At 39.8% G+C, this 22,526-nt stretch overlaps 1 protein-coding gene across 1 annotated transcript in view; it reads left to right on the top strand.

Annotated features, from left to right (window-relative positions):
* The first annotated feature begins 8,207 nt into the window (after window positions 1-8,207).
* Window positions 8,208-22,526, top strand: part of ME1 (malic enzyme 1) — a 176,713-nt gene continuing 162,394 nt past the window's right edge. Inside the window, exons 1-2 of the mRNA XM_008058099.2 lie at window positions 8,208-8,349; window positions 18,634-18,783. Of these exons, the coding sequence (XP_008056290.1) occupies window positions 18,647-18,783 (137 nt within the window). The 5' untranslated portion in view covers window positions 8,208-8,349; window positions 18,634-18,646. The remainder of the gene's footprint in view (window positions 8,350-18,633; window positions 18,784-22,526) is intronic.

Genomic DNA, 22,526 nt, shown 5'->3' on the forward strand with positions numbered 1-22,526 from the left:
CTTATTAATGATTTCAAGAGAGTAATTTTGACATTGATGGTTAACAGTTTCTCAGTCTTACAAAGAATCTATACATATCAGTAATCTAACCTTTAAGTGAGAAATATTGAAGCTACTTGATTCAGTCTCTCATCCAATATTTAAAAAACCCATTTGCTCTCATAGGTAAAGGTGTTCTTTCCTCCTTTTTTACAAAATGAAGCAGATATCACTTAAACTGCAAAATAGTTACACTTGCATATATAATATAAGATCTGGATGAAATAATTTTTAGGTATTATCAAGTTATGATATTCTGTTGTGAATTTTGGATCATTGAGACCAAGTTTTAGTCTGAAAATATTTTAGATATATTGTTATAATCATTACTTTACCAGGATAAAATTGCCTCATATAAGATATGAGTAAAAATTGATTGCTATGCAATTAAACCAAATAATTTTTCATACAGAAGCTGTGGTTAATATAATTTGTCTTAAATAATTGATTTTCTGCCTTTTTAAAGGAGACTAATGGTAAAAAAAAGGTTATACAGCTAAATGCATTCAGAATACTCATTTTTATATGATTATTTACTGATATAACTTCACCTTGCAAATATATATGCCATCTGGCTCATTAAAAAAAAATCAGGTTGTATACGAACAAGAAAATTCCAAAAATTATAATTGGTGTTGTCAATTAAAATTTAAAAAACACAACCATTTCCAAAGAAAAATTTTTGGTACTCTGGGAGCTTTGGGGGAAGGAACTCCTCAGTAGAATGTGTTTGGGACAAATCAGTATTACTTTGAAGATATAATGACACTTAAAACTGAAGCCCAATTTTATCTCTTCATTTCATAATAATAAATAACAAAAATGTAGAGAATTTTTTGGTCACATATATAAGATTTTTAAAAACTTCTGTGCCTTTAACTCCTGTACTTTTTATTTTTTATTTTTTTTATCTTTCAGTTTTGAGTTGGAGTCTCACTCCGTCGCCCAGACAGGAGGGCAGCAGCTGCTCCCGGCCCCCGCAGCCTCGACCTGCTGGGCTCCGGCGATCCTTCCGCCTCAGCTTTCCGAGTAGCCGGAATTACAGGCACGCGCCACCACGCCCGGCTGATGTTTTGATTTATTGTAGAGATGATGTCTCGCTGCCCAGGCGGGTCTCGAACCCGCGGGCTCAGGCAATCCACTCACCTCAGCCTCCCAAAGGCACGGGATTACAGGCTGAGCCACCGAGCCCGGCTCAACTCCTGTACTTTTTACACATAAATAATTTTCCCCCAAAATTACTACTAAAATTAATTGTAAAACATTTTGATGTGAAGAAATACCTTTTGGGACAGATCAACCATGTTATTTGCAAAGTCACATTAATAACCTCTGTATAATTCAGCTGAAATAATAAATTATGAAAAAATATTAAAGAATTTAAAGACAATAAAATTAGATAAAAAGAATATTTTAAAATTTGGATGTGAAGTATATCAATAATTTGCTAAACAAACATCTAGTGATTTTTAATTATATTTCTTCTTTTTAAGTAAGGAGAATATTAGTTGCTGTGTTGACTCTATAAAGCGCCTAATAAAATTCAGCATAATGAAATTCATTCTTTTTGATGTACAGTTTTGTTAGCTTTGAGAAATATGCAGAGTTGTAGAACCAGTACTACAACCAGGAATAGTTTAATCACCTCAGAAAAAAAATTCCCTTGTGCTGCCTCTTGGAAGTCAAACCCTTCTTCCCATTCCCATTTTTTGGCAACTGTTGATCTTTGTCCCTATAATTTTACTTTTTCAAAATGTTATGTAAATGGAATCATATAGTGTGTAGCCTCTTGAGTCTGGCTTCTTTCACTGACCATAGTGCCTTTAAAATTCATGTATGTTTTATGTATCAGTCGCATTTTTTTCATTCTTGGGTAATATTTCAGTGTATGGATGTACCTCAGTTTTATCCATTCACCAGTTGAAGGACCTTTGGGTTGTTTCAAGTTATTTGCAACTGTTATGTTCCACTTGCTTCTCATTCTTGTTAACCTTCCTTATTAACTTGTAATTTATTGTCTCCAAAACACAACAGCAAGTGTATAGTTAAGCCAATCATAATGAATTGGTTCTTTCACATTTTCACTGATCGCCTATGAAGTATCAGGTATTATTCTAGATACTAGGAATACACTAGTTGAACAAAACACACAACCATCTCTGCCCTAATAGGACCATGGCCTCAAGTAGGTAAATTAGTAAGTCCTGTTATAATAAATTATTGTATGTGTATAGATTATCTGTCTTAAAGACTTTTGTGAATTAGATTTCCCTTTTTGCGTTTCAGCTTGATTTACTTTTAGTAATTATTCAGGGAAAAAAGAAGTCTAGTGACTGATTTTCATTGGAAACGTTAAGGATGGTTAGTGCAGAATACAGAATATATTTATTCTGCTTTTATGGTAATGGTTCCTGATAAATTACTTGGGATCAATTTTCGAATGCTTTCTGCAAATATGGTTTCTAATACAAGTCCTCTGTTATGTCAGGAATTTTGTTTTCATTTCTACTTGGTAGTCTCAGTTTTCTCAAGAAGATATACATAGATGAATTACTGCAGTCTAGAAGAATAGTTGTCCTGTTTGTTGCTCTCAGCAGTGAAACAACATACTATTCTGCTGTCTAGGGATCTAGTCAAAAGGTTTTTTTTAAGAAACAGGGAAAGTAAAAGAAAGATAGAAAAGAAGAAAAATCAGGGTTGGACTGAAAATGTGTAAGAATGCGTTTAGGGAATTAGAATTCCAAGAGACTTAGAAACTTAATATATGTATAGACCTCTAATGTTTTCAACTACATGAAAGACTTGGTAGAAATCAAATGAAAATTAGAACCTGCATGTATAATTTGGATACATGATCCTTTGTTGGATAGACCCTGCAGGATAATGCTAAGGTAAAAATTCTTTGAAACATTTTACTGTCAAGCTTTATCCATAAATGACTTGTTCATAAATTTATACAAAATATATCCCTATGAATATGTCTCTGATAGTATAAAAAATAAAAAGTATGTTTTCTTTTTTCTTTTTTTAGTTGGAGTCTCACTCCATCACCCAGGCTGGAGTGCAGTGGCATGCTCACAGCCACCCCAGTGCCTATCTGCTGGGCTTAGGTGATCCTTTCGCCTCAGCCTTCCAAATAGCTGGAACTACAGGTGCGTGCTACCATGCCCGGCTAATTTTTAAAATTTTTTCATTATGGAGGTGAGGTCTTGCCAAGTTGTCCAGGCTGTTTTTGAACCCATAGGCTCAGGCAATCTGCTCACCTCGGCCTCCCAAAGTGCTGGGATTACAGGCTTGAGCCACCATGCCCAGCCAGAAGTGTTTTCAATGAAATCATATATATTTTAAATTTTTCAGGGATTTTAAGATTTAAGTTTACTTATTTAGTGATTTTTAAAAAATCTGTAAAGGCTAATAATAGAATTATGAGCCCATCACAGGACTATTTTTTTCCTCTGATCAAAGAACTTTAACTTAGTACAGTTACCTAGATTTCTAAGCCCTAGGTTTTGTTGCTGTTTTTGTTTTTGAAAGAGTTGAATTGGCACTTTAGTATGCCTTAGAAAATTTGTCTAACAAGGTATAGGAGCTTGTATTTACTAAACATCGAAGAATATAAGATTTCCAGACGGCATTGTCATTTACATGGCATAAGATATGGGAGCCCTCGGTGGCTCAGCCTGTAATCCCGCGCCTTTGGGAGGCCGAGGTGAGGGGATGGCCTGAGCCAAAGGGGTTCGAGAATAGCCCAGGCAACTTGGCAAGCCCTCATCTCTACAATCAATAAAAAAATTAGCCAGGCATGGTAGCACGTGCCTGTAGTTCCAGCTACTTGGAAGGCTGAGGCGGAAGGATCGCCGGAGCCCAGCGGGTCGAGGCTGCGGTGGCCGGGAGCGGCCGCTGCATTCTGGTCTGGGCGACAGTGAGACTCCAACTCAAAAAAAAAAAGACTTAGGAATTAGCTTCATATTAGACTGTTGAAAAATTTATGTAAAAACACTCGCTAACTGTAGCAATAAATTATTAAGTGCCATTATTAAGTGAATGAAGGCGCATATGTTAGTATTTCTGTCAAGACTTATTTTCAGAATATTGGTATTTTGACGATCATTTTTGCAGGTAGATTTTTCAAGGCATAACACTCAGAAGTTTACTGTTTATTCACATATATTCATGTAGTTTTTAAACTTTTGCCTAGCTTCCCTCCCTATACTTTTTTTTCCTTCCTTCCTTCCTTTCCTCTTTCTCTTTTCTTTCTTTCCTTGTAGGAGTCTCACTCTGTTGTCCAGGCTGGAGTGCTGTGGCACGCTCATGGCTACCAAAGTCTCGGCCTGCTGGGCTCAGGTGATCTTTCTGCCTCAACCTTCCAAGTAGCTGGAACTACAGTCATGTGCCACCATGCCGGGCGAATTGTTTGATTTATTATAGAGACAAGGTCTCCAACGCCTGGACTCAGGCAGCCCTCTCGCCTCTGCCTCCCAAAGTGCTAGGTTGCGGGCATAAGCCACTGTGCCGGGGCCTTCATTTTCTAGTTAGAGGAAAAATGGTTGCATTTTCTTTCTTTTTCAAATATATTACTGTTTATAATTTTATCTCATGCAAAAAGTTATTTCATGACATTTTGTTTTAAATGATCAGTCTTTCTAGTTATATCTTTATTTTTTATTTTTATTTTTGAGTTGGAGTCTCAGTCTGTCGCCCAGACTGGAGGGCAGCGGCCGCTCCCGGCCACCACAGCCTGGACCCACTGGGCCCGACGATCCTTCTGCCTCGGCCTTCTGAGTAGCCGGAATTACAGGCACGCACTGCCATGCCCGGCTGATTTTTTGAATTTTTGATTGTAAAGATGAGGTCTCGCCAAGTTGCCCAGGCGGGTCTCGAACCCGCAGGCTCAGTCAATCCACTCACCTTGGCCTTCCAAAGCGTGGGATTGTAGGCTGAGCCACCAAGCCCGGCTCTAGGCTGGTCTTGAACCCATGAGCTTAGGCAGTCCTCTTGCCTTGGCCTCCCAAAGTGCTGGTATTATAGGCTTGAGCCACTGTGCCCAGCCTAGTTATATCTTTAATAAGTGAAGTATGTCTTTTATTTTATAGATTACTGTTTAAAACAAATATCTCTTTCTGGTTGCTTTAAATTTTAAAAAATAATTTTATCAGAATAAATATGCTAATTGGTTTCCTGAGTAGTGATGTTATAGTTAAATTTTTAAAAATATGCCTGTGAAACTGAGTATTTGAAATGTTCTATTTCATGTATATAATGAATTACTGAACTCCAATTATATCAGGTACTATCTCAGCACTAGGGAAAAACAGGGAAGGTAACACACACAGTTCCCTGACCTCATGGAGTTTTCATTCTGGTGGGGGGACCCAAACCACAAAAAGTAAATGGCAGACAATGTTCAGGTACCGCCACAAGTGTCTCCTGGTGCCAGCCGGAACTCCTTGGCAGAGGACTGACTGACTGGACTGTCAGCTATCCGCTAGGCTTCCAAGAGAGGATGACTGGGCCAGGCACAGTGGGATGCACTGGTTCCCCCCTTGGAAGGGGACCATCCTGCTGGCTGTCCACATACACTGGAACTTCAGGGGATCCCCGGCCATAGCACTGGGGGCTTTAGCTGCTCACTGGGGAAAAGCACCTTGCAACTGGACACCAGCTGTGCTGATAGCACTTGAGACCTAATGACAGTGCAAGGTTGTACTCCGCTTCTTGCACTGGAGATTCTGGAGCCGTTGGTCCCAGCTAGCTCCTGCAGCCAACCCAGAGTGCTCTACCCCAGGATCGTTCAGTGGGCCATCTATTTGTCTCTCTACACTCTGCCCCCTGACCCAGGAGCCTAATTAAACGTAAGACTTTCCATCCGTGACATGCATCAAAGGTCTGTTCATATCAAATATTGGAAGAAAGAGAGGACTGTTCATCCCTTGACCTCTTCCACAGACTTCTGGCGTTGGTTATGTTTATTTCCTGCCAATCAGGGCCTGCTTTCTCCCTCTGGAAGGAACCAAATTGCCTGTCCCTTTTTTTTTTTTTTTGAGTTGGAGTCTCACTCTGTCGCCCAGACTGGAGTGCGGCGGCCGCTCCCGGCCCCCGCAGCCTCGACCCGCCGGGCTCCGGCGACCCTTCCGCCTCCGCCTTCCGAGCAGCCGGAATTACAGGCATCGCTACCACGCCCGGCTGATGTTTTGATTGATTGTCGAGCTGAGGTCTCGCTGCCCAGGCGGGTCTCGAGCCCGCGCTCAGGCCATCCACTCCCCTCAGCCTCCCCCAGGCGCGGGACAGGCTGAGCCACCGAGCCCGGCGCCTGTCCTTTCCCAGTGTTAAGCTTCACACGTACTCAGTAGACTCTTTTCTCCATCACGAGGAGCTTCCAGAGCCAGAGGAGGACGACCGAGGGATCCGGAGCACATTCCTCCTCGTGGCGTTGTCTAGGAATAGCGGTGATCACCGTGATGCAACCACACTGTTTGGTCCGTCTGGGCGGCCTCATAGGACACCCTGGACGCGGTGACTCACAAATAAAAGTCAGGTTTTCCCCTCACAGTTCTGGAGCCTGGAAGTTCAACATCAAGGTGCCATAGATCAGGTGTCTGGCGAGAAGCTTGCTTCTGGATTCGTGAGCAGCACTCGACAGATGAGGTGAACAAGCTCTCTAGGTTTCCTTGATAAGGGCACTACTCTCATTCATGAGGGGCGTGCCCCCACGACTTAATCGCCTTCCAAAGACCCTGCTTCCTCTTGCCTTTGCCTTCAGGGTGAGGATTTCAGCATACAAATTTGGGGGGGCCACAAACATTCAGACCATAACACTGACTATCATATCATGTTGATGAACTTAAGCTGGACCCAAAGGAATGTCAGTCACAGTTTAGTCAAAAAGTTTATTGGAGCCGGGCTCGCTGTCTCAGCCTGTAATCCCACACTTTGGGAGGCCGAGGTGAGTGGATTGCCTCAGCCTGCGGGTTCGGGACCTGCCTGGGCAACTTGGCGAGACCTCATCTCTACAATAATTCAGAAAATTAGTCGGGCGTGGTGGTGCGCACCTGTAGTTTCAGGTGTGGCGGAAGGATCGCTGGAGCCCAGCAGGTTGAGGGTGCAGTGGCCGGGAGTGGCCACTGCCTTCCAGTCTGGGCGACAGTGAGACTCCAACTCACAAAAAAAAAAAAAAAAAAAAAAGAAGTCTATTGGGCTTCAGTATCCCCCCTGGGGCCTCCTTAAAAGATCATTGTCTTCTATCAATGACTATGGGGTTTGCTCTGCTATTTTTACTTCATTTCCACTTGAATTATATTTCAGCAATCTCAGGTCCATTCTGGTGTATACATTAACCCATAATTTCTATTTTGTTTGCTTGATTTTGAGTACCATAGTTTGTTAGTTATTGTTTTACACTATCAGTGTTCATGTCAGCAGGTAGCAGGTGTAGGGTTGCAATGCATGTGTTAGGTGAGTCAGGAAAGGCTTTAGAGAGTAGGAGCATTTGAGGTAAGTTTTGGAGAGCAGAGAAGCAGGGAAGAAAGATATTGTTGACCATGTGTCATGGAAAAATAAAAGGTTGTGGTGTGTTCAGGCAATGGCTAGAAGTTTGGGGTGCCTAAGAGTACATAAGAATTGTACATCTGGGCAACCCCTTCGGGTCTCCTCCCACTGTGGGAGCTTTTCTGTTCTCTAAATAAATCCTACTTTCAAAAAAAAAAAAAAAAAAAAAGAATTGTACACCTGGGAAGATAGTTCAGGAGAGGAGTGTTGAAGCAGTTACTTAAGAATCTTATAAGGCTTTTCCTATTTTAGAGGTGGAAATACAGCAGGTATTATAACTATTATTTATTTTTATATATACTGACAATAATGATTAGATTTTTCATTTGTATGTTTTTAAGTAATTTCCTTCCATCTAATTTTATCCTAATGATGTCTGAGTGACACAGCTCTGAAAATATTATAGTATCTTAATTTTAAAGATAAATCTTATAGATTCTATAGTATTCTAATTTCTATAGATAAAGAAACTGAGGTATGGGGAACGTACGTGATTTACCAGTCATATGGCCATAGTTAGAGCAGTGGCAGATCTGCTTTTTAGTTCCATATTCTTGTTGGACTTTATTTGTGTGTATATATGCTTTTTGTTTTTTTGCTCCTCAAATTATTGTTTTCCTTTACTGCACAGGAGTTGGCTTTTACCCTGGAAGAGAGACAGCAGTTGGACATTCATGGATTGCTGCCACCTTGCTTCATTAGTCAGGAGCTCCAGGTCCTCAGAGTAGTTAAAAATTTTGAGCGTCTGAACTCTGACTTTGACAGGTAACACACTACTGAAGATGATTTTTATTTTTCTCTTATGTATTTATCTAGTTTTTTTTTTGCTGGATGAGAAAACTAAAATATATGTTTTAAAATTCTTTTTAAATTATAAAAATGTAAGGTACAATTCAGGGTTAGGTTTACAAATGTTGATTATGCAGGTACCCCTTGTTGATGAGGTATGCCTCTCCCTCCCCTAGCAGTTTCCCTCAACTGCCAATCCCACCCTCTTACCCTGACAGTTTCCCACTACTGCCAATTCCTTTCTTATAATAATTGTTCAAGGTCTGTTTATGAGTGAAAACATATGTTCTTTGTTTCTGTGATAGCTACTGAGTATGATCAACTCCAAATCAATCCAAGATGCTGTGAAGTCCATATGTTTGTCCTTCTTTATGGCTGCATAATATTCCACTGTGTACATGTACCACATTTTTTTTTTTTTTTGAGCCGGAGTCTCACTCTGTCGCCCAGGCTGGAGTGCAGTGTCATGCTCCCAACCACTGCGGCCTCGACCTGCTGGGCTCTGGCGATCCTTCCGCCTCAGCCTTCGAAGTAGCTGGAACTATAGGCATGTGCTACCACGCGTGGCTAGGTTTTTTTTTTTTTTTTTTTTTTATAAAGATGAGGTCTCACCAAGTTGCCCGGATGGGTCTCCAGCCCACGGCCTCAGGCAATCCTCTTGCCTTGGCCTCCCAAAGTGCTGGGATTATAGGCTGAGCCACTGAGCCCCGCCACCACATTTTTTTTTTTTTTTGAGTTGGAGTCTTACTCTGTCGCTCAGACTGGAGTGCAGTGGCCGCTCCTGGCCACCTCAGCCTTGCCTGCTGGGCTCAGCGATTCCTCCGCCTCAGCCTTCCAAGTAGCTGGAACTACAGGCGCACGCTACCACACCCGGCTAACTTTTGGTTTATTGTAGAGATGAAGTCTCGCCAAGTTCCCCAGGCGGGTCTCGAACCCCTGGGCTCAGGCAATCCACTCACCTCAGCCTCCCAAAGGCGCAGGATTACAGGCTGAGCCACCGAGCCCGGCCACCACATTTTTTTAATCCAGTCCAGTTTCATGGTTGGTTCCATGTTTTTGCTCTTATGAATAGAGCTGCAACAAACATATGTGTGCAGATATCTTTTGTAGAATGATTTGGGTTCCTCTGGGTATATTCCCAATAGGGTCATGTGGAAGGTCAATTTCTAGTTGTTTCAGAAATCGCCACACTGTTTTCCAAAGAGGTTGCGCTAGTTTGCATTCCCACCAGCAGTGTAGAAGCATTTCCTTTTCTCCACATCCTTGCCAGCATCTGTTGTTGTTTGTTTTATTAATGATGACCATTCTTACTGGGGTTAGGTGGTATCTCAATGTGGTTTTGATTTGCATTTCTCTGATGATGAGTGAGGCTGAGCACTGTTTCGTGTGTTTGTTGGCTGCCCATATATCTTCTTTTGAGAAGTGTCAGTTCATATCTTTTGCCCGCTTTTTAATGGAGCTGTTTTTTTCCTTTGGTGTGTTTGAGTCCCTTGTAGATCCTAGATGTAAGGCCATTGTCAGATACACAGTTGAGAAATATTATTTCCCATTCTGTGGACTGTCTCCCTGCTCTCTTGATGGTTTCTTTTGCTTTGCAGAAGCACTAACTATTTTGAGGTATGTTCTTTATATACCTAGGTGTTTGAGAGGTTTTATCAAGATGGGATACTGGATTTTATCAATAGCTTTTCCTGCATCTAATGATATAATCATGTGGTTTTTACATCTGTTGATATAATTAATTACATTTATGGTCTTGTGAATGATGAACCAGCCCTGCATCCTGGGGATGAAGCCTACTTGGTCATGGTGGATGATTTTTTGAGATGTGTTTTAGATCCGATTTACTAGAATCTTATTGAGGATTTTTGCCTCTGTGTTCATAAGGGTTATTGGCCTGTAGTTCTCTTTTTTTTGTTGGCTCTTTTCCCAGTTTGGGTATCAGTGTGATGCTAGCTTCGTAAAATGATTTGAGGAGAATTCCATTCTTCTCAATTGCCTGGAATACTTTAAATAGGATTGGTATCAGCTCCTCCTTGTACGTTTTCTAGAATTCTGCTGGAAAGCCATCTAGTCCAGGGCTTTTTTTTGTAGGTGGTTTTCGTATGACGGAGTCAATTTCCTGGGTTGTTATTGGTCTATTTAGTGTCTCAATGTCTTTTTGTTTCAACCTGGGGAGGTTGTGTGATGTTAGAAAGTTCTCCATTTCATTTAGGTTATGAGGTTTGTTTCCAAGTAGGTGTACATAGTAATCTCTGATAATCTTTTGTATTTCTTTGGGGTCAGTTGTGATTTGATCTTTTGAATTTCTGATTGTGTTTATTTGGGCTTTTTCTCTATTTTTCTCGATCATTTGGTCCATCAATCTTGTTAATTCTTTCAAAGAACCAGCTTTTTGTTTTGTTTATGTTTTCTATGATATTTTTGTCTCCTGTGTCCCCTATTTGGGCTCTGATTTTGGTGATTTGGATTCTTCTGCTAAAGCTGGGGGTTTGGTGGACTTCTCTTTCCAGCTCCCTTAGGCGGTTTGTTAGGCTCTCCACTTGTGATCTTCCATTTGCTTGATGTGTGCTCGTAGGGATATAAATTCCCCTCTGAGAACGGATTTCATGGCACCCCAGAGATTTTGATAAGATGTTTCTTCATTTTTATTTGTTTCCAGAAATCTTTTGATTTCTGCTTTGATTGCAGTGTTGAACCAGTAGTTGTTCAGCATCATGCTCTTTAGTCTCCATGTATTTTTGGCCTTGGGGATATTTTGTTGGCAGTGATATTTATTTTTATTCCACTGTGGTCTGAGAATGTGCATGGCAAGGTGTCAACCTTGTGGAATTTTTTATGTTTGATATGGCCAAGGATGTGATCGACGTTGGAGTACATTCCATGTGGTGGTGAGTAGAATGTATTTTCTGTAGTTGTTTGGTGGAATATCTGTAGTTATCTATATATCTGTAGTTATCTGTAGTTATCTATTTGGTCAAGTGTCATGTGTAGTTTCTGGATCTCCTTGATGATTTTTTGCCTTGATGATCTATCTAGGGCTGTTAGTGGGGTATTCAAGTCCCCTGCTATAATAGTGTTAGAGTCAATATCATTTTTTAGTTTTCTTGTAGTTGCTTTATAAACGCTGGTGTTCCTGTGTTGGTTGCATATATGTTTAGAATGGATATTTCTTGTTGATGGAGTAAACCTTTTATCATTATGTAGTGTCCTTTTGCATCTTTTAAAATTTTTGATAGCTTAAAGGTTGTTTTGTCTGATACTAAGATTGTGACTCCTGCCTTATTTTGTGATCCATTTGCCTAGAAACTTGTCTTCTGATCTTTAACTTTGAGTCTGTGTGCATCCTTTGTGTTGAGATGAATTTCCTGGATGCAGCAAATACTTGGGTCAGGTTTCTTATTCAGTTTGCCTTTCTGTGTCTTTTCAGTGTTCCATTTAGTCTATTCACATTCAGGCTGGTTATTGAAATGTGATTGTTTATCCCTGTCTTGAGGTTCTTATAACGTTTTCTCTTTTTTTACTTGTTTTCTTCTGGCTTTGGGGTTGATGTATGTGTGTGTTTTCAAGTTTCTTGTTGCACTGTATTCTCTGTTGTTTCTGTGTTCTGCTGTTCTCTTGGGGAGTGTGTGGTCATTCTTTTTTTTCTTTCTTCTGTGCTTAATTCCTTTTTAAGTGTCTCCTGTAGAGGTGGTCTGGAAGCTGCATAAACTCTTAGGGATTGGATGTCTGGGAAGGATTTTACTTTTTCATCATTGGTGAAGCTGAGCTTGCTGGGTAGGAAATTCTTGGTTGAAATTGTTTATCTTTGAGGACTTTGAATGTAGGACTCCAGTCCCTTCTTGCTTGTAGTGTTTCTGTCAATAGGTCTGCTGCTATTCCGATTGGTTTTCCCCAGTAGGTAGTCTGACCTTTCTCTCTTGCTGCCCTAAGGATTTTTTCTTTAGTGCATACTTTGTGTAGGCGAATTACTATGTGAATAGGGGCTAGTCTTCTTGTTTGATGTCTTGTGGGGGTTTTCTGTATCTCTTGTGCTTGGCTGGTCACATCTCTGGTGAGATGCTACAAGTTTTCTCTATTTCTCTTTCTTCTTCTGGGATACAATCAGGTGTAGGTTGGCCTCTTGATATAATCGTATGTCTCTTGTAGGCTTTGTTGTTTCTTTCTGAGTCTTCTTTCTATGTTTTTTACAGTTGGATTAATTCCATGTTCTTGTCTTCAAGTTCTGAGATTCTTTCTTCAGCTAGATTAATTCTGCTTTCCATGCTTGTCATCTTGCTGTTTATTTCCTGGATGAAATTTTTTTATTGCCAAATCTCTGTTACGAGTTCTTTCAGTGTTGCATCTTTTCTTTCTTGAGTCTTATTCACTCTTTCATCCATTCCCTAATCCCTGTTGTATTCTGGGGCCAGTCGTTGGTGAGTTCCATTGTTTGGGTACCAAGGTCTGATTTTTCAGGTGTTTTGTCTTTGATACACTTGAAATTGCCTGTGGTCTTCCTTTGTTGTTTTTTTCTCATTTGTGAAAGATCTCTTGTTTTTCTCTTTAGTTCTGTTATTCAGTGTCAGTGGGAGAGGCTTTCCCTTCTGATGTTTGCTCAGTCCTCTATTCTTCTCTGATCTAGGCTCTGGATTTATTCTGTTTTGAAATAGGATGGTGGATGGGAAGCTTTGCTGTCTCTTGTAGTTTTTGAAAGTCGAATAAAGTAGGGGATGGGGCACTAGGATTCAGAAACTACTTGCAAATTGCAATATTCACCTATTGTGGTATGTGTTCCCTGAGACCCACTCCCCACCACCACTCTCTATGATGAGGCAAAGCAGAAACCATTGCAAACAACAACTGAACACACACACACACTGAGACATACACACACAGCCCAAAACAAACTGGAATAACAACAAAATGAAACAAAACAAACAACAAAAAAACCTAAGAAAACTAAGCACACACACACACATGCCTAGCACAAAGTGAATAGAGAAGAAAAACAGAAAGACCAGAAAAACAGGAATTCAGATCAAATTCTCAAATATATATTGATACACACCTTAAACTATAAAAAATGCAGATAAAAAACCCAAAAGAACAAAAGAGCAAAAACAAACCAAAGAAACAGAACCGATAGGGGTGTGTGAGAGTGTGAGAGAGACAGCTAGAACGAGAGAGAGAAGGCTTGTTAAATCTGAAATCTGCAGTGTAGGATAGCAGGCTGGGGATCAGAGAAAAGTCACAGTTGAGTCCAAAGGCACTGTGCTGGCAGAATTCCTTTTTGCTGGAAGGGAGGTTGGCCTTTCTGTTAAGGCCTTCAACTGATTGAAAGAGGCCCACCCACATTATGGAGGGTAATCTCAGAGTCCAACAATTTATATGTTAATCTCATCCAAGAATACCTTTGCAGAAACATCCAGAATAATGTTTGACCAAATATCTGTACACCCTGTTTGTTATGAACTGATGCTGAAATCTAATCCCCAAGATGAGGTTATTAGGAGGTAGGGCCTGCTGAAATCTAATCCCCAAGGTGAGGTTATTAGGAGGTAGGGCCTTTGGGTGACGATTAGGTTATAAAAGTGGAACTCTCATGAATTGGGATTAGTACTCTTATAAGATGAGGCTAGAGAACTGGGTCCCTCCTTTTTCTGCCATTTGAGGATATGAGAAATTGGCTCTCTACAGCCTGTAAGAAGGTCCGCACTGGAACCCAGCAATGCTAGTTCCATGGTTTCAGACTTCCAACCTTCAGAACTGTGAGAAATAAGTTTCTCTTGTTGATAGGCACCCAGTTGATGTTGCTTTTTTGTATTAGCCAAGCTACGAACTGTCCTACTTAGTTGACACACAAAATTAACCCTGAAAATGCAGAGTGGAGGTTCCGTCTATGAGGAACGGGTCCTTTCCAGGCTTTGCACTCGGCTCCTGCCTTGACCCTGGACTTCCTGGCCTCTAGAACTATGAGAGTAAACTTCTGTTGTTTCTAAGCTGTGCAGTCTGTGGCGGTTTTGTAAGAGCAGCCTGAGGGACTATGACAACACTTATATGCATCTCCTTAAGTCATACTCAGTATTTGAATAAAGACAATAACCAAGTCATACTTCCACCTAACATGATATAACAGTCCTGGATACCACAGAAAATGCACCAACCCTTTCCTTAGAAGAGGATGCAGAATCCTTGGGTGGTGTTTACTCTTCTCCTTGATGTCCCTTAACTTAAACACTATGATGTAAAGTTAGCAATACTTAAATGTTGTGATATAAAGTCATTATATCTTATGTTATCTGATGATATGATGAGGGAAGAAAATGATATTTACTCATTTGCATACAGATTCATATATACACATATAAACATATTCACAACAAAATATTTATCATAATTACAATCTTTGTTTCTATAATTGGTCACACGGTCATAGCTGGTATTTCTTCCATGCCCCTTCCATATTCTCTTTGCCCTCAGCAAGTATTTCAGCTGATTGGTTCTTTATCTGATCTAGTGAGTCAGACCTTCATTCTTGAATGATCTGGGCCATTAGTATTCCTCCCTGAATTGTGTTGTAATTTTCATTGGCTTCAATCACAGGGCATGGTAATTCTAAAAGACATTCTCGGGGATTTCCTGTATTCAGACACACTCTTTCTCAGTGTGGCAGTCCCAGCTTCCTCTGTAGTCAGGATCAATCCTTCTCAGCCAGCACAGAAACTCCTTTGTTGGCCTGTTGAATCAGAGGTGTGTGGTGCACAAAGTGGCCAGGTGGCAGTCTTAACTTCTTGTTCAGTGGGTTCATTATTGTGTCTCTAGATGGAAACGTTCTTCCCTTTGGAAGCCCTCTAGACTGGCAGAGCATAAGGTCACAGGGGCAGAAAGAAATTTTGCTGGTGGATCATTGGTGAGTGTTGGGGTTGTTGGTGAGTGATGCTACTTCCATTTTCACCCCTTGATTCCTAGACCTGTGAATCCTGGCTATGGGAAACACAACACAATATATTGGACATTAATTAGAGCATATACAGCCTCCTCGAGAACCTTCATCCAGCTTTACAAGGTATTGCCACCTGGTTGGTATTGTAACTGGGTCTTCAAAAAGGATATTCCATTGTTCTGTCAAGTCAGTTGCTTCAGATTGGTAAGAAACATTGTAAAACCAATGAAAGCTGGGCTCTGTGGCTCAGCCTGTAATCCCACGCCTTGGGTGGCTGAGGTGAGTGGATTGCCTGAGCCCGTGGGTTCGAGACCCTCCTGGGCAGGCAAGACCTCATCTCTACAATAAATCAAAAAATTAGCCGGGCATGGTAGCGCGCGCCTGTAGTTCCGGCTACTCGGAAGGCTGAGGTGGAAGGATCGCTGGAGCCCAGCAGGCAAGGCTGCGGTGGCCGGGAGCGGCCACTGCACTCCAGTCTGGGCGACCGAGTGAGACTCCAACTCAAAAAATAAAAAAATTAAAAAAAAATAAAACCAGTGAATTCCATGACCATGGGTTCATTGCCACACTTCATTTGTTATGAAGTGAGTTCCTTGACCAGAAGCAATGCTGTGTGGAATACCATGACAGTGGAAAAGGCATTTGTAAGTCCATGAGTAGTACTCTGGCAGTCCCTGTTGCTGAGCTCATGTATAATTATATCCCTGCTACCATGGCCACTTTGTTGACGAGCCCATTAGTTGTGACGGGTAGCTGGGCAAAGAGTCTGACTCAGTTTGTTCAGTGTGTATATATTAGATTCTTCTTAAACTACTTTACAGTCTTCTCTTTTACTTGTTTCTTAAGTTCTTCCTGTAGTCACTTATGTCTTTACTTTTATGTTTTTCCTGGGCCATTATATCAGCTACCTGCTAAGAGCTGGTGACTTTCAGATATATATATATATATATATATATATAGTTTTACTAGAAGAGCTGCTGAATGAGAACAACTTTCATATTTTTACTGCAGACTACTCCTCAAATATATACTGAATGTAAACTCAGTGTCAAGTACTCTTTTAGATATTGGGAACTCTGCCTTCATGGAATTTACATGATAGTCTCTGCCCTCATGGAATTTACATAAATTGTTAACATTTTGTAAATAGAAAAATTGATAATATACTAGAAAGTGGCTAGTGCCATGGGAAAAAAGAAGAAAGGATAGATTAGGGTAAAGAGGGGCTGAGAATTTTGGCTGTAGGTATGACCAGTTTGCATTGTTAAATGGGGTTATAAGAGTAGCTTCCATTGAGAAGGTGAATTTTGAGCAAAAAATCAAAGGTGGTGAGGCAGTTAGCCATGATAAAATCAGAGGTACAGTGTTTTATTCTGGTATATTCAAGGACCAGCAGGGAGACTTGTGTCTGGAGCAGAATGACCTAGGAGAAGGAAGTTAGCAAGGTAATGGGGACAGGCAGATATTAGGGTTTTGTAAGCCACTAGAGGACTTCTGCTGTTACTGAGTGAAAAGAGGAGCCTTTGAGGTTTTGAGCAGGAGATTCATATTATGTAGGGTATATTCCAGAAAGACTGGCTGCAGTGTTGAGGCTAGAATGTAGGCTGGGAGAATTTTTAGGAGACTATTATTATAATACAGGCAAGAGGGGATGATCATTTGGATCCAGAACAGTAGCAATGAAAGTGGTCAGATTTTGAGTATATCTTGAAAGTAAAGCTAACATAATTTCCTAATGTGTTAAACGTGAGTGTTAGAAGGTTTTCAGAGAAGAAGAGAAAGCAGCAAAGAAACAGAAAAGGAATGACCAGTGAGATGGGAGGAAAACCAAGAGAATGTGATAGCTGCAGGTCAAGGAAAGGAAATGTTGAACTCTAGGGAATGTTACCTGTGTTACCTGATAAGTAAGGTGAGATCTGAGAATTGATAGTTGATTTAGCTGTAACTTCCACATTGCTAAATCAATTTTATCATGTCAAAAATTAAACTCAGCTGGGTGTGGTGGCTCATGCCTGTAATCCCAGCACTTTGGGAGACAGAGGTGAAAGGATTGCCTGAGCCCAGGGGTTTGAGACCAGCCTGGGCAACTTGGTGAGACCTCAACTCTACAATAAATTAAAAAATGGTGGCATGCACCTGTAGTTCCAGCTACTTGTAAGGCTGAGGAAGAAGGATTACCTGAGTCCAGCAGGTTGAGGTTGCAGAGGCTATGAGTGTGCCACTGCACTCCAGCCTGGGCAACAGAGTGAGACTCTGACTCAGAAAACTTTTTTAGCTAATTGTCTTCCTCCTGTGTGTTCATTTTCAGGGTTATTTATTTAATTGCCCAAGCATAAGAATCCATGCGTCTCTCACTCCCAGTTCTGTGCATTTAAAATATTCTAGAGAATGGAAATCAATTCCAAATGCTGGTCAGATTGTTGAATAGTTTTGCAAGATTCTTTTAAGCTATACTAAGCAGTTCGAGTTTTATTCTGTACACTGTTGAAGGGTACAGGTAACATGAAAAGGTTTATATTTAGAAAGATAGCTCTAGCTCAGAAATGCCTTTGCAAAGAAAAAAACCATTAGATACAAATAGTAAGAAAACTTGAACTTGTCTACCTTAGCTATTTTGTAGAATGGATACTACATTCCTGTGCTCATTTCCTTTGTCTTTTCCCTTGGCTTCTCAGTACTGCAAGTGAAAGGATGAATTCTTTCTATTAGTTAATGTTAAACTGTATCTGTAGTGGTATTTTCATCTGTCTTTCGTTTTAAAATAGGGATGAAGTCTCTTCAAGTGTTGAATAAAACTGTTATTTAAGGAATGATTTTAATGTTTGAATGATGGTAATTAAATGTATGAATCTTTATTCTTTGAGGTGTTTAAGAATATTTCTAAAGTCTTTTTTGTTTGTTTGTTTTTTTGGTTTTTTTGAGTTGGAGTCTCACTTTGTCGCCCAGGCTGGAGTGCAGTGGCCGCTCCCGGCTCCCGCAGCCTCGACCCGCTGGGCTCCAGTGATCCTTCCTCCTCAGCCTTCAGAGTAGCTGGAAATACAGCACGCGCTACCACGCCTGGCTCATTTTGATTTATTGTAGAGATGAGGTCTCGCCAAGTTGCCCAGGCGGGTCTCGAACCCGTGGGCTCAGGCCGTCCACTCACCTCAGCCTCCCAAAGGCGTGGGATTATAGGCTGAGCCACCGAGCCCAGCTTCTAAAGTTTTTTTTGTCAGTTGTTTTCTATATGACCTAAAAATGCTTTAATCTCCGTTGTAAAAGTGTTTGATTTGATTTCTATGCAACTATTTTATGCCTTTGTGGGCTGTAGATCTAATTATGTTCAATTTCCACAGGTATCTTCTCTTAATGGATCTTCAAGATAGAAATGAAAAGCTCTTTTACAGCGTTCTAATGTCTGACATTGAGAAATTCATGCCCATTGTTTATACTCCCACCGTGGGTCTGGCTTGCCAACAATACAGCTTAGCATTTCGGAAGCCAAGGTATGTCAACTTTTATTTAAAATATAGCTTGTTGTGTGTCTTTATTTTTTTTGCAGTAATTTAAGTTTTTTGCAGTCATTTAAAATTTATTATTATTTTTAAGTTGACAGTAAAACTGTATGTATTTATGGTGTACAACATTATGTTTTGGAACACATATATGTTGTAAAGTGGCCAAATCAACCTAATTAGCATATATGTTATCTCCTTCTTATCATTAATTTGTGGTGAGAATACTAAAATCTATTCTTTTAGCAATTCTCAAATATATAATATGTTGTCAAGAATGACTGACAATGTTGTCATTCCTACTGTTTATACTCCCAGTGTGGATTTGGCTTGCCATTAAGATAGTTGTGCTACATTGTCACCATGTTGTACGATAGATCTCTTGAAATCATTCCTCCCATTGAACTGAAATTTTGTATCCATTGACTAACATCTCTCAAATCTCATAACTCCTCCACCTCCATCCCCTGGAAACTACCATTCTGCTCTCTGCTTCTATGAGTTTGACTATTTTTAGATTCTGCATGTCTGTGAGATCATGTGGCATTTGTCTTTCTGTGCCTGGCTTATTTCACTTAGCACAAATGTTTTCCAGGTTCATCCATATTGTTGCAAACTACAGATTTTCTTCTTTAAGACTGAGTAGTATCCCATTATACACACACACACACACACACACACACACACATTTTCTTTATAATTTCCTCCATTGATGGACACTTAGCTTGATTTCATTCCTTGGCTGTTATGAATAATGCTGCAATGAACATGGGAGTACAGATATTTCTTAGACATACTGATTTTATTTCTTTTGGATATGTACCTAGTAGTGGGATTACTAGATCAGGTGGTAGTTTTAGGCTTAATTTTTTGAGGAAGCTGCATACTATTTTCCATAATGGCTGTACTAATTTACATTCTCTCTCTTTTTTTTTTTGAGTCGGAGTCTCTTACCCAGGCTGGAGTGCAGTGGCACTCTCTCGCCTTGCTGAGCTCAGGCAGTCCTTCTGCCTCAGTCTTCCAAGTAGCTGGAACCACAGGCATGTGCCACCATGCTCGGCTAATTTTTAAAAATTTATTGTAGAGATGAGGTCTCACCAAGTTGCCCAGGTTGGTCTTGACCCCCTGGGCTCAGGCAGTCCTCTTGCCTCTGTCTCCCAAAGAGCTGAGATGATAGACATGTGCCACCATGCTCGGCCTAATTTACGTTCTCACTAACAATATGCATGTGTTTCCTTTTCTCCTGATCTTTGCCAACACTTGACATATTTCATCTTTTTTTAAAATCATAATCATTATAACAAATGTTACAGAGAAAGAGAGAACAGGAAAAGAGGGATCGGGACTGCCAGTTGCTTTGCTGGAGGCAGTTGTGATTTTAAGCAGGATGGACAGTATGGATTTCATTGGGAGATGATATTGGAGGAGTCAGGGAGGGAGTCATGTGGGTACAAGTGGGAACGTATGTCAGCCAGTACCAGAGCCATCACTGGGAACATAACCTGGGGACCAGTAGCAACCTGGAGACCAGGGTGTCTGGAGTGAGACAGCAGGAGATGAGGTCACAGAGGTAATGTAAGTGAGAGAGTCTAGGGCCTAGGTGTTCTTGAAGGCTGTTTGAAGAACGCTGGCTTTTACTATGAATGAACAAAAAATCCTAAATGGTCTTGAGCAGTGACATGACATGATGTGACTGATGTTTTAAAAAATAACACTGGTTGCTGTGTTGAGAATAGAACCAACAAGCAAAAGAAGAATCAGGAAGTCTGGTTAGGAGACTACTGCAATAAACCCTAGTGGAGGCTGAGATGATGGTGACTCAGATTAGGAGGGTCGTAATGGAATTAGAGGTTGGAGTTTTTTTTTTAATCCAGATTCTGGGCAGAGATGAAGAAAGCCACAGATTTCCCATTGGACTGAAGCCTCATGTTTGAAAGGATTGACTCTGGAGTTAGTTGCCTATTTTCACCTGCTGGTTTTACTACTTCCTTGTTTTAGTCTGGTATTTTTAGCCTTTCTGTGTTTCTGTTTCATCATCTGTACATTAGGAGTAATACCACAGTCCACCACTGCTTATCCATAATTTTAATTCTAAAACTGAAAAATAAAATGTGTGAAAAATCTCATTTGGGACAAAACCTGATCTTATCTGAACTCGTGGAGTTGTAGAAGACACAGGCAAGAAGGGTTGGAAACCATTTGTGGCAAAAGACTCACAATGTTGAATCTAAGTGGAGATACTAATTTTATTATTTCAACTTTTTCCGTTATATTGGAAATTTAAGTAAAAAATGCTTTATTAACATTTCTGTATTATCTCTTCATGGCAGTTTGCTGTTATGTTGCATTTTAGCGAGTATATTTTGTTAAAATTTTGATGATTTTGAAGTTTTCCAGGAAAGTAATTCTCATGGCTTCTTCTATAATTATATAAAAAAAGAAACCTGTTTGAGTAGACTTATGTGGCATAAATTTAGGTGTTGGAGTTAATTAGAAAGGGAATTGTGAATGTGTGAATGATGGATCTTCCAGGTATCCATTAACATATAGACTATTTTTATTTTTAAGCCAAAAGTGACAAATGTCTATTAAATTTTTCTATAGCAGCAGCAGGTATTCTTAGACATCCAGAAAGTGAACAGGAGGTTTATAACTCTTATTCTATTTACTTTGTATAGATTTCATGGTAGCACTTAGGAACATAATAAGTGAAAGTTAAGGGTTAATAGTACTTTGAGTACTGAGCTTAACACAGTTACAAGCAGGTATATCTTTTTATCATACTTTTAAATAAGTATCTTGATGTGATACTTGTCTATGGATGGATGTTTATTTTTTATTTTGAGTATGGCATTAAAATCTACCTAGGTTAAAACATAAATTCTTATATGAATATCTCTACTCTCAACTTTTTTTTCCAAAATGACTGCTGGAATATCTATTTATTGGTTTTCTGTTGAATTTCTTTTCTCTTTGGCATAGGTACTTCGTGTCGATTTTTCAAGATGTCATAAAGAATAATTTTTAAGAATATTGGGCTTGCTTGGATGGTCTCATTCCCATGTACCCAAACATTTTAATTCTTGAAGAACTTCCAGTATTTGGTAGTGCAGTCTGCTTATGTCAACCTAATTGTGGTTAATTTGTTCATGGAGGTGTGATTTTTGGAAGCTAGAGACAAGTCTTTTCTGTATTTTTTTAGACTGCTGAGCTTCCAGTGTTACTTAAATTACTAATATTCTGTGAAACTCTGTGAAACTTTTTAAAGAAAGATTTTGTGTAGATCAATAATACAGGCATATGTAAAGGATAGCTAAACAGATTTGCATAATTTATTTGGAAATATTTCTACTTACTATATTTTTACACTGCATTTTTCCTTCTCCCTCTACTTTGGGTTCTGATTGGCTATATATTATTATACTGTGTATTTGGCAAATTCTCATGTTTCTACCGTTGATAATTCTAATGGTCTATCAAAGTGTGCTTGATCTTTTTGATAAAAAGAGAAAGATTTATATGCGCTGAAGAGTAATCAGTGTAAGTTTTTGGGTATTTTACTATTAATTTTGTCTCAACTAGATTATAAGCTTCTAGAGAGAAGGGATGCTATTTTAGAAATTATTTCTTATATTTTTTATGCTATTTAGACATAATGTCTGGTTTGTGTTCAATTAATATATGTTTGTTGCCTCATAGAAATAATAACTTAATATTACTCTGTTCATCCACTC

This window comes from Carlito syrichta, unplaced genomic scaffold, assembly GCF_000164805.1.
Source record: "Carlito syrichta isolate Samal-C Ts95f unplaced genomic scaffold, Tarsius_syrichta-2.0.1 Scaffold303211, whole genome shotgun sequence".
NCBI lineage: Eukaryota > Metazoa > Chordata > Mammalia > Primates > Tarsiidae > Carlito > Carlito syrichta.